Source organism: Pelobates fuscus, chromosome 1, assembly GCF_036172605.1.
Source record: "Pelobates fuscus isolate aPelFus1 chromosome 1, aPelFus1.pri, whole genome shotgun sequence".
Classification (NCBI taxonomy): Eukaryota; Metazoa; Chordata; class Amphibia; order Anura; family Pelobatidae; genus Pelobates; species Pelobates fuscus.
Window position 1 is genome coordinate 28,891,915 of NC_086317.1, and position 12,745 is coordinate 28,904,659.

The following is a 12,745-nucleotide window of genomic DNA, read 5'->3' on the forward strand; positions in this document are numbered from 1 at the left end:
CAACTTTTCCATCACTATTGTGGCCAGAAAGAGTCCCTGTGGGTTTTAAAATTTGCCTGCCTATTGAAGTCTATGGCGGTTCGCCCGTTCGCAAACATTTGCGGAAGTTCGCGTTCGCCATTCGCGAATGGAAAATTTTATGTTCGCGACATCTCTAATTAGCAGTAGAAAGAGGGAAGTGCTCATGCCATTGTACAGAACACTGGTGAGACCTCACTTGGAGTATTGTACGCAGTACTGGAGACCATATCTTCAGAAGGATATTGATACTTTAGAGAGAGTTCAGAGAAGGGCTACAAAACTAGTTCATGGATTGCAGGATAAAACTTACCAGGAAAGGTTAAAGGATCTTAACATGTATAGCTTGGAGGAAAGACGAGACAGGGGGGATATGATAGAAACATTTAAATACATAAAGGGAATCAACACAGTAAAGGAGGAGACTATATTTAAAAGAAGAAAAACTACCACAACAAGAGGACATAGTCTTAAATTAGAGGGACAAAGGTTTAAAAATAATTTCAGGAAGTATTACTTTACTGAGAGGGTAGTGAATGCATGGAATAGCCTTCCAGCTGAAGTGGTAGAGGTTAACACAGTAAAGGAGTTTAAGCATGCGTGGGATAGGCATAAGGCTATCCTAACTATAATATAAGGCCAGGGACTAATGAAAGTATTTAGAAAATTGGGCAGACTAGATGGGCCGAATGGTTCTTATCTGCCATCAGATTCCATCATGACAGGTTCATTTTAACAATAAATAATAACACAAACATCAACAGAGCCATGATTTCCATTGTTTCTTTAGGCTTCTTCAATATTTTTGCTATAGTCTCTTGCAGAAAGAGACAAAACAATCCTCCATTGTGTGATATGTGAATGAAGTGATCTTATTACTTAGGAGAATTAGTCGGCGCATTCAAATTGTGGTTACATTTTATTAACATTTTATTAACATTCTAATACCTTTTCAATTAAGTAAAACATTTGCACTTTATCATTTCTGCTTTCTGAAAAAAAATAATGCTTGTAATCTACCTAGCATTGGCAACTGCCCCTTACTCTATTTCTCTCATCCTTCTTGCTTTCCAATATGTGTGTTAGTATGAAAGAGAAATACTGCGCATACAGACACCAATTACTAAGTATATTATTACTAAATGGTAACGGAAAGGGCTTGAGTAATCCTTTAAGTTACCATTCAGTAATAATATACTTAGTTATTGGTATGGGTTAAATGTACAATATGTGGGTAAATAATTTTATATTGTCATAGTGTGCTGTATTTATAACACTTTATTGTACGTGAATTGTAAAATAGAGCTAAGTAATTATTAATGAGCATTTGAAATCCTCGAGATCTGCTTTCTCTGCTGTGTAGGCATTTGTTTCTTCTTTCCTGATTTATAGGCACAGATGGTAATACCTTAATTGGGCTCAGCTTGACCAGAGGCTGCCAGATACACTGTAGCAAATTCACTATAACAATAGTACCAAGAAAGTATTTCTAAGATATTAGAATAGTTCTAAGAAATAGTTCTAAGATATATTTCATCCCAACTCTTACTGTTTGTAGAAATCCACACTAGCAGTTGTCCGCAGCCTTATATTAATGAAATCTTGTTGTTGTTGCAGGCTATATTTTGCAGTACTCAGAAGACAATAGTGAACAATGGGGCAGTTTTCCAATTAGTCCCAGTGAGCGCTCTTACCGACTGGAGAACCTAAAATGTGGAACTTGGTACAAGTTTACTCTGACTGCCCAGAATGGCGTAGGACCAGGTCGCATCAGTGAGATCATAGAGGCTAAAACCCTTGGGAAAGGTACTGGAGTCTTGTCCTGCCCATCTAAAGCAGGAAGTAATTATAAGTTATCAAGTTACTTATTTATTTTTTTAATGCCAATTACTATTTGTGTTGATATGTTGAAATTGATTATACTGTATCTGTTCTCACCCACTCATGATTGAGGTGTACGCAGGGCTATGAATATCTGAAAGTATTAATACATTTTTTGGAAGATTAGAAGTATGTCGATAAAACCATTAACAATCGAAAAGTAGTAGGCTATTCAAAATGTCCCACAGATACATCATCATGATTGGCCAATACAATATTCTCCAAGCAGATCTTGGAGTGCTTCTTAGTCATTTTAGAGCTTAAGTCAAGGAATCATCCTGGACCCATGTTGCCCCAGATTGAACTACTTATGGTTCCGATTTGCAATTCTCTCACTAAATAATCTGTTGGAGAGGTATCCCAAAGAAAAGGCATTATTTAAGATAAATAACTGAGCTGATAACACACAGCCCCAATAGTGTTTGCAAAATGAAAAAGTTGGCATTAGCTTTATCATGGCACAAAAAACAGAAGTTATGTTAGTATTTCCAGGTTTTCCAAGTCACAAAAGAATCATGAGATATTTTCATTTGAATAAAAGTTTCACCTACAAAAGGGATAGTAAAACCTCATAACATTGGTGATGTCACAGCCTTTACCTGGTGCTAAGTTCATAGAATATCTATGATGGATCAACTAGGAATATTTCAATTTTACTATTAAATAGATACTTTAATACTATTAAATAGATACTTTAATTATCAAAACAAATTTAGCCAAATTAAGTGGTTTTGGTGTATATATCATTCATTCCCCTGCAGTGTTATTGTTCAATTCTCTGTCATTTAGGAGTTACTCCAAGCACCATGACTACTTTAGTGATTTGCTGAATCACGTCTGCTCTAGCAAGCAATTCACAGATCAGAAGATAAGAACTTCTAAATTAAACACACTGTGTTGTAAGATAAGCTAAAAAAAGTGACCCTGTTTCAGGATGTGTATAGAGTTACTGTGTGAGTCACAACTCACCTACGCCCTACCTATATATCAACCAGTAAAAACAATGTATACTTTCACTCAGTTGAGGTGGAGATAGGCAGGCTTCCAATAGTCATTGTGGGTACAGTCATATAACTGAGAAGAAATCATTTGGCTCTCAATGGGTGGCCAGTGGTAGGTTGAGAATGTCAGCTGATGATACTAGCCTATCACGCACTGCCAGTTGAAGGGAATAAGAGAGAAGACAGAGATGTTGGGCCCCAAGGTGACGGACTTCAGGGTAAACTGTTTAACCCCTAAAAGCAAGACAGCCCTCTGACACTCCTGCCCTATAATTAAGATATCATCTTTATGTAATGAATTACAATTAATGTGCCATGGGGGTTGGAGTGTTCCTTTAAATAAGGGGACCTTACATTTCCAATGTGGAAAAAACTGACTTTGCAAAAATGTCCTTCATGATTTCATATGTGGTTTGTGGTCTCAACCTCACTGTCAGGTAGACTGAATATCCAGAACTGAAATATTCCATTTGTTCCCATAGTTATTACATTACTTTGTGATACTGTTTTTTTATGTGTGTGCAATGAGCTCATTAGATATTTACAAAGGGACAACTCATGTTTGTACACTACGCAGGAGATTGGGAATGATGTACCTACCTCGGACATCATTAACAACTTTCATAATGGTTTGTAGTAATTTTAGGGTACTGCACAATTAGATTAAATATTCATTAAAGGCAGCATTTTTATTCTGGTTAACTAGTCTTGAATTGCTGTTCATTTTGGTCTCCAGATATCCAAACATCTAAAGGTTTCAGCTTTATCTCCTGTTTTATCTTAATTTGATATTTGATTAAAATAGAATAGTGTTAGAAACGGGAAAACTGCTACATGAGTAATGAGTAACCGTACATATGCACAACATGTAGACTGATCGGAGCGAGTCAGCTACATGGTTAATTCTGACCTGCTTGGCTTCTTATTGCATTTATGCAACTGAGCAGAAACATCAATATCCCATATTATGGCAATCTTTTGACATATTGTCTACCTGCTCTCAGTATGTGATACTTTTTTTTTGTGTGGGAAAACAAATGACCCGCTCACAAGTTACAAGACTTCATAGCAGGGATCCTTTCAAAAGAAAATTGAACTCTCCAAGCGTTTCACTTTTAGTTAATAAGGTAGTTTTGTTCCACCTCTCCCCTCCGCTCCTCAGTAGATGTTAAAATTCAAGGACTACGTGATTGATATCTCTAAACAAGTGTATTGCACCAGAGGGTAAAGAGGTGATAGCGTTCGTTTAATTAAATCACCATACTGTATGTCAGTTACCCAGAGTTCATTTTATCTATATTCCAAGCATTCAATGTCTTGTAAAAACGAGCCAAGGTCATTAACGTGCTCTTTGTGGAGACATCAACTGTGTCTTATTTCCAATATAAAAGGTTCTTCTGAACATGTAGATATCTTATTCAATACAAATCGGCATTTATATCCATAGCTGAGATTGTGTTTCCCCAGAACAGAGATCCTCAACCATCAATACAGCGATAGGTTGGTGATAGGTTGCTCTGCTCCGTTGGCTCAATGTTCTCTATGTAGCATGGAATGGAGCATGGAGGATGTCTGTGCTTTTGGTAGTAGAGATATCGCCTCGTTTTTCCTTATTTAACAGGCATCACTCATCCTAAATGTGAAAGTATTTATGGGTACCAATATTGTTTCCCCTTCCTATTGTGTTATTGCACACGTATACTTATGCCCTTCTGCAGCACCTGTCCCTTTAGTATTATGAGTATTTAATCAGCACTAATGTGATTCCACGTGTGCAGCACTATTCCCCTTAGTGTGATTCTATTTGTGCAGTACTCCACCCCCTAGTGTGATTCCACATGTGCAGTATTCCTCCCCTTGTGTGATTATACTAGGGCTTGACAAATTTGTTTGGAATCTAGGAGCCAGCTAAAAAAGTTAGGAACTGTTTTTTTTTTTTTTTTTATATTCTTTCATTTTCCATCTTGGCAGACATAGTGATAGATCATTAGCATAGTGGCTTGTGCAAAAGCCAAGTAACATGTCATGCATTTGAACAGTGTTATAACAAGCAACCAGAGACACTGCATGTTCATTGTAAGTAATATCTTCATCACCGTCCACCAAGGAGTTTTTTGAATAACACTTAACAAACACTAACTTGTGTGGAACTGTTTTTTTAAGATCTAATTTTAAGTTTAGTTTTCAATGAGAAAAATGCAATTCTTAAGGTACACTATAGACACCAGAACCACTACAGCTTAATGTGGTTAGTCTGGTGCCTATAGCCTGCACCTGCAGATCTTTTAATGTAAACTGTGTGCAGCATCTACGTTCAGCATCTCCACGTTCTGCATGGAGGCGTTGAATGTTCCCCATGGAGATAATTGATTGCAAATATCTCTATGAGGAGATGCTGATTGGCACAGTTTTGCTGCGCATGCACAATATCCTCTCAAATACTTTTCCATAGGAAAGTATTGGCTTAGCTGAGATCATAAAGATAGATGATCTCAGCCATTGAAGCAGGACCAGCCATGGAGAATTCGGCATGGTGTCCGATAAAAGGTGAGTAAAAACACCTTTGTCGTGCGATTGGAGGGGGGCAGGTACCTACACACACACACACACACACACACACTCTCTGACAGGGGGGCACAAACCCCCACACACCCTCTGACAGGGGTGCGCACACACACACACACGCTCTCTCTCTGACAGGCGTGCACACACACACACTCTCTGACAGGCGCGCACACATACAAATACTGACAGACACACATACACACTGTCAGGCACAAACACATACACACACTGACAGACAAACACACATACAAACTTTCTCACACACTCACAAACTGACATTTTTATTTTAACTGAAATCCACCCAGCCTCCCTACATATGGGAGAGCTGAATGGATTTTTCGCTGGGCTCCAGTGGGGCTACTCTCTTCTTGCGTGCGAGGGAGCAGTAATCTTCCTGCAGCTCCTCTTTCTCCCTTGCGCTCTCTGTAGTGATGCCAGGGCCGAAGTGACATCATATTCCGGCTCCCGGCATAATTAAACAGCACGACAGGGAGCAGCAGGTAGATTAGACTACTGCTCCCTCGCACTCCGCCTACAATGCTCCTGCTGACGTGCATCCCCCACGCTTCCGCGGGCAGGCGGCCCCCACGCTGCTTCAGCAGTATTAAGAATATGGCCAATGTAACCTGTGAGACGGCCGCCTCCATGCTCACCAGGGCAGCCGGCTCCAGTGTTCCCCACCGCAGCCGGCTTTAATGCTCCCTCGTATGGCCTTCTTAATTAAAGGGCTGACATCCCAGGTGCCATGGCGGAATTCCTAGTCGCCATGGCGACCTGGGGCCTAGGAATTGTCGAGCCCTGGATTATACACTTGTGCTGAACTCCTACCCCTAGTGTGATTATACACTTGCGCAGCTCTCCTCTCCTAGTGTGGTTTAAGCTGTGCAGCACTCTTCACTCTAGTATAATTGTTATGTGCCCAGCACTAATCACCACCAGCACCACTATGCCTAGTGTCTTTATGCTGGTGTACACCAAAGCCCTCCTAAAAGCATGATTGGGCACATTCTGCTGGACAATGGGACTTATAGTCTCACTACATCTGAGTTCTGGAGTTTAATGTCTCTGACATAAGTAAGTTTAAACTAAACATAAAACTCACATTGTTTGTTTAGACAGGATTCCACCACATGCCATCATCAAATGTTCCCTAAAACACTGACCATGACACTCACTATACTATTGCACCGAAAACCGTTTGCACCCAAGGTCGACAGAGCAGAGTTTTAGGATCACCGACTTAGAGATACAGACCCAGGATAATCTGAAGAAAAACAAATAAAATACAGTATTATCTATTCCTGTAACATAACACCAACAGAAGGATTTTGGTAACCTACTGAAGCTTTGATATACCAAGTAATGAAGCATGATACATTTCTTCCTGAGAATCAGCAGATGCTATAAATATCAGACACCTGCCTGTTAAAACACAGGGGTCATTAAACAAGATGATTTACTTACTGGGAAATATACTTTGTTTGCAAAGTTGGGATGGTTTCTTTTAACTGAAAAACAAATGTTTAAATGAAAAAACATGTTTAAATCTAACCATTAGTGAGGCTTCACCTCAAAACTATATTATATCAGAACATGTGTCTGCAAAGGAGAGGGAAATGAGCTAGTTCTTAAATAAAATATATGTACTATCCCTTTAAGGAAATAGAAAATTGTGGAGTAGAATGTTTAGCTTGCTTTGTAACAATCAGAATTTTATTTAATCTGTCAATTGGGAGTCATTAAAGATCAGTGTACCAGCAGCCCACCTCCCCTTGGACGTCAACCTGCACATAGACATCCCAATGTTCTGTATCTTCTGTTAGATTAGAAATCTTCAATTTTGCTGTGTGAGCGTGATGGGCATTTAATTCCAAAGCATCTGAAAGACTACATGTGCCTAATGCACAGTATAACATTGATTGCATGACACAGGACAATGGATGTTCTGTGACGTTTAATCAGTGCTAGGGTTCCACTGGGGTAAGAATTTTCACCATTTCCATGGCGATAATCTCCTCTATTTTAATGACTCGTACTGTAATTATTCCTAATATTAGGGATATGCCAGTTGTTTTTATTTTTTTTTATTTTACATGAGTTAGATTTTTTAGATATTTACTTAGCTTATAATTTGTAAATTATAAACCACCAAATATCTTTAATCACCCCTATTTTCTATGCAGTTCATGCATTGTATATATATATATATATATATTGTATAGCAGTATAGTGCCCACTGCACAACATTTTTTTTCGCTTTAATGTTATTTAAAATAGCAATTATTTTGTACTAACCAATGAGAAGAAAATACTAGCTTTTCGATCATCTCTTAAAATATAAAGGGAATCCTTTTATGTGACTAGTGTTTGATATTTTATAAATAAGTAATCAAATTTGCCTGTCGGTGTTACCTTTAATGAGTTTTCTGCAACATTTGATGTATCCCTATAGAACCACAATTTTCAAAAGAGCAAGACTTGTTTGCCAGTATTAACACTACCCGTGTGAGGTTGAATCTGATTGGCTGGAATGATGGCGGATGTCCAATCACGTCATTTAACCTGGAATACAGGCCTTTTGGTACCACAGTGTGGACACTAGCACAGAGGACTTCACTATCCAAATCTTACACACTCTATGACCTTCAGGAGGCCATGTGGTACGAGCTACAAATGAGAGTGTGCAACAGCGCTGGGTGTGCTGAAAAGCAAGCCAATTTTGCCACATTGAACTATGATGGAGGTAAGTACTATATCATTGCTTATTTTAATGCATATATTTTTGAATCCAGAAAAAAAAAAACATTTGCTGAGTACTATAATTTTCTTGTAACAAAAATTCATGAATCTTGATGTTTAGAATTTTTCATTTTAAAATAGTGCGTGAGAATTATCAAAGCCTTACAGAATAATCTGTGATCTTTTGGTGACCTTATTATAAATTATCAACTCTAACGGCCTGTTTTACTTTTCTAGTGGTTTTTTTTTGCTTTGTTTAATTTTTGAATAGTGCATTCCATTTATTTTTGAACTGAAGAAGCATCTGTTATCTGGTGTTTTCTTGCACCATTGTTATTTTTGCACAGAAAGCAAGGCAGCATATTCTTCAATCATTCTCAGTGTTTTGCATCAGTAGTATATATTTGTGAATGTGCAAAAAGACTTTCAGAATATACAAAAAATACATTTTTTTCACACTACTTTTAAAACACTCTAAACACCATAACCAATACAGTGTACCTCCCAAAAAATTTTTTTTTTCAAAACACTTGGATAAATCTCCCTCAATTTTAACAACAAAGAAAATATACAAAGAACCAATATATTTTATTTTTTGGGGGTTGGGGGAATCTTGAAACAATAAAAAAATGCCTCTTACACCAACATAAAAATACTGTTCCCCAGCATGCCCCGAATCAACTTCTTATTTTCTATTTTGTATCTTTTTTCAATCTATGTAAACATTTTAGAAATAGTTCAGTTGGTTAATTCACTAGCTGTAAATATATACACGTTTGGTGTCCTAATATGGTAGACTCAGTCTTTCATTTTTCGAAGGCTAATAAAGCAAATGCCATTACAATGAGTTAAAGTGGCATTTATTAATCAGCTGTTCATTTCAGGCGAAATGCATTTTTTTACATTAATTTTATTATTATCTAAACAAGGTGTAGCTGAAATCAAAACTCAGCAACACATTAACAGATATAAGCTCAGTTTGCCTTCAATCACAACCCTAGATGTTGAAGAGTCTTCCTTAGTATCTGTGTTAAAATCTCACTTAATAGGTTAGCTGTTCATATCTATCTGTGACAACAGTCAAGGAGAAGGCAGATATATCTTTAATATATATATACCTACTTAGTGGCAGTTTTGTCAGAATAATCTATATTTTAAATTGGAATATCGACCCCTTCTGAAAGGTCAATCACATGATAAAATATAAATAAAGTACATGTCAATGTAAACATACACAGAAAAGTAAAAAAAAAAACTCACAAACAAAAATGTAAAACAAACCTGTAAGGCAGTTTTCTGTGCTTTGTTTATAATGTATAGTGCTTTCTCTTTTGGTTTTTATTTTGGTAACATTTTAAAAAGACTAAACAATATAGCTTTCAAGAGATTACATCTATATTTCACTTTCATTGACACCAAAAAGTCCACTGATCGAAATATTTATTTCAACTCAAAACGGAAATAGGCCAAGTTTAGTTTCTGCTTTCTCGTGTCCATCAATCATAGCACGTAATTATATTTTCTCAATACAATTTAAGTGTCTCGGGTGGGGAAAATTATTTTCTGCAACCTCAGATGGCTCTCGAATTATTGCGGAGACTCCACCAATAATAAGAAATCGTAAAAATGTGCTTTGCTTAAATTCTGTTTGGCTTTGATTCTGACAGCCTTGAAATTCTCCCAAAGTCAAGCAGAACAGTAAGATTTATGATCATGATTACACTGTTTGATGCTTTTGCTGCGCTAATGGAGATCTATGTCTCTGATACTGTACAGCGGCCGAGGTTGGGAATATCTTGCGGAAAAGTCTTGCCTTTCGGTGTCCAAGTATTTATTCAGTGTTTGTTGGGGAATTAAAGACTGTTATTCTTACTTTAGACTGATACTGGGTTCTTGTGTGTTGTAAATCAAATGCTATTTAAAGAGACAGGTTCCATTTAGCAAGAGACAATAATGGGTGAAAGCACAGCCTCGAACAACTCCAGTACCTTTTTCTCTAACCTTCACATCTGCTATATTTTTACTTTTAAATCAGGCCTGTTGAAACATTGATCTGGTAGGGGTTATAATATAAAGTATGGGAATAAAAAAATGCTTCAATATTATATATAGTAGAAGAAAGGGAGGGTCGCACTCCATCACAATTTACCAACACAGGGTGCTATTGAGTATGGGTCAGGAAACCCCAAGGAATCTGTATCAATGAAGAAATCTCAGGCACTCACTGTGATTGCTTCCAGGCAGATTTATTGCAACGTTTCGACCTGTAACCAAGCTTGATAAAGACCTGGTTACAGGTCGAAACGTTGCAATAAATCTGCCCGGAAGCAATTACAGTGAGTGCCTGAGATTTTTTCATCAATATTATATATAAACTTGACATGCAAAAGAATTATAATGTAATTGTAGCTATAATACAATGCAGAAGCACAAAAATGATTTAGTTTTTGAGCTAAAAATTTCAAATGTGTGTTGTGTGGACATTTGGTTACTTGGGGTTTAGGGAAATGTAGTCAAAAACAGATTGATACAAACAGAAGAACAAGCACGAAAACAGTTCCGTTGGTGTGTATCTGCAACATTCCTGACAAAGGTCTCTCCTCCTGGCTAGAGAAATGGAACAAAAAAGAACAAAAAAGGTCTAATGGTGGAATATGTCTCTCTTTTCAGGACAGGAATAAGTGTGTAGTGCCACTTACATTAGGTGGAGCTTCACACCAGCTCTGAGATATTGGACCTGGGCAGAACAATTCCCACCTAAGGATAGGCGAGCTATCTCCTTGTGCTGTATGTTGGTCCTTGCCAAGATATGGAACAAAGAGCAGAGTATAGGAACACAATATGGTGTAGTATATTAGTCAGGTTTTGAATAATAATGTAACTATACAGATAGTGCACACATGTAATAGAGCCCTGAGTGGCTCCAATAAATCAGCCAATAGTGGTATACTCCCCACTTTCGTAGATTTCAATCAAGGGTAGTCAGCAGTTTCATGTAAAAATAAAACATGAAATATTATGCTCTTTGTAGACAAAATCGTGCAGTGGAAGAAAAGAATGTTACTTACATTTTATTGAGCAATCTTTAGATATTACTCACTCCTCAGCGCTTTAGTGGACAGAATCTCCACTATTAATATAACTAGTAAAATGTTCACAGATGAGAAGGCATCCAGGAGCAAGGATAAAAAGGGAACATTTATATATATCTTTACAGTGTTACACTATTATTTGTTCTCTATGTATTCTCCATTTATGTCTGCATCTAAACTCTATTGGTTTTAGCTGATGATGATGAAGCCTGGTAGTTTCTCTAAAATGCATTTCTGCTCTATTCCTTCCCTGATCGGTAAGACCTGTCTCAAAACCTCTAGTCTTTCCAGGAGGGTGTGAATGGGGTTCTCGTCACTTGAGGCAGAAATACTTTTTTTTCTGTCTGCTGCTTTTTGGATAGCTTCATTGAGGATTTTCCTAAAAAGGAGATGGACCTGGAAAGAAAGAGAACAAAGGGAGGATTTTGAAGAATAGTTAGCTCCCCAAGAATGTAACCACAGAGCCCTTCTGGCTGAGACAGATAATGCCATGTTTTTGGCAATCATCTTGGAGATATCCAGATATGCTTCAGAGCTGAAGTCTGCTGCATGCCTAAAATCCTTTAGCTTGTCAAGAATGTGTTCTCTTCTCACTCCCCTTTGGATATCTTCTTCTAGGTTGTCTATCCAAACTTTAATAGCTCTGGATAAGGTGGTAAAGGCGATGGCTGGGTGTAAAGCTGAGCCAAGTGCCAAATAAGCTTTTATTAGGTTAGCATCCAGTCTTTTCTCTATAGACTCTCTTAAACAGGCCATGGAGTCAATGGGGAGAGTGGTACGTTTGGCTATTTTAATAACTGCAGCATCAATTTTTGGAATTGCAGTCCAAGTCTTGCAATCTTTGGAGGCGAAGGGATAGATTCTAGGATTTTTGTTTTTGAGCGTTACTTTTTTTTCTCTGGTTTTGCCCACTCATTAAGGATCATTTCCTTTATAGTTAGATGCATCGGAAATGAGGGTTTTGATGATCTTAGATCATCAAAGAATTTGTCAGATTCTAAGGATTCTGGCTTTTCCTCATGTAATTTTAGAGTATTTCTTATTAGGTAGATACTTTTCTCTACTGATTTGAAGTCTAAGGATTTTGGGCCATACTCCATATCCTCCTCCTCTTCATCAGTGATATCCTCCAAGAATTCAAGCTCAGACTCAGATGATGGAGAAGATGATTCAGTTCTTTGACATTTTGTGTGGATCTATCCCGGCTCATGTATGGGCTGCAAAATCAAAAAGGCCTTGTAAGTAACTATGGAGCCCATTTGGCACTCTTTTATTCCCCTTACATATACACCAACTTTGGCTCACCTATGTATCTTTGAACCTGAACGGCGGGAGGCAGAGGGAGAAGACATCTATAAAAAAGAATAGAGTAAAAGTTATGAAAAAAACACAAAAGGAAATTCTTTCCCCATCAAAATATATCTTTTGGGAAGAGAAGACATGTTCAAA

At 37.6% G+C, this 12,745-nt stretch overlaps 1 protein-coding gene across 2 annotated transcripts in view; it reads left to right on the forward strand.

The window, feature by feature from the left end:
- Window positions 1–12,745, forward strand: part of DSCAM (DS cell adhesion molecule) — a 563,650-nt gene that overhangs the window by 443,406 nt on the left and 107,499 nt on the right. Inside the window, exons 25-26 of one of the 2 annotated variants that reach the window (XM_063447089.1) lie at window positions 1,636–1,860; window positions 7,918–8,208. In XM_063447089.1, coding sequence (XP_063303159.1) covers window positions 1,636–1,860; window positions 7,918–8,208 — 516 coding nt within the window. The remainder of the gene's footprint in view (window positions 1–1,635; window positions 1,861–7,917; window positions 8,209–12,745) is intronic. The other variant, XM_063447097.1, reaches the window with a different exon arrangement.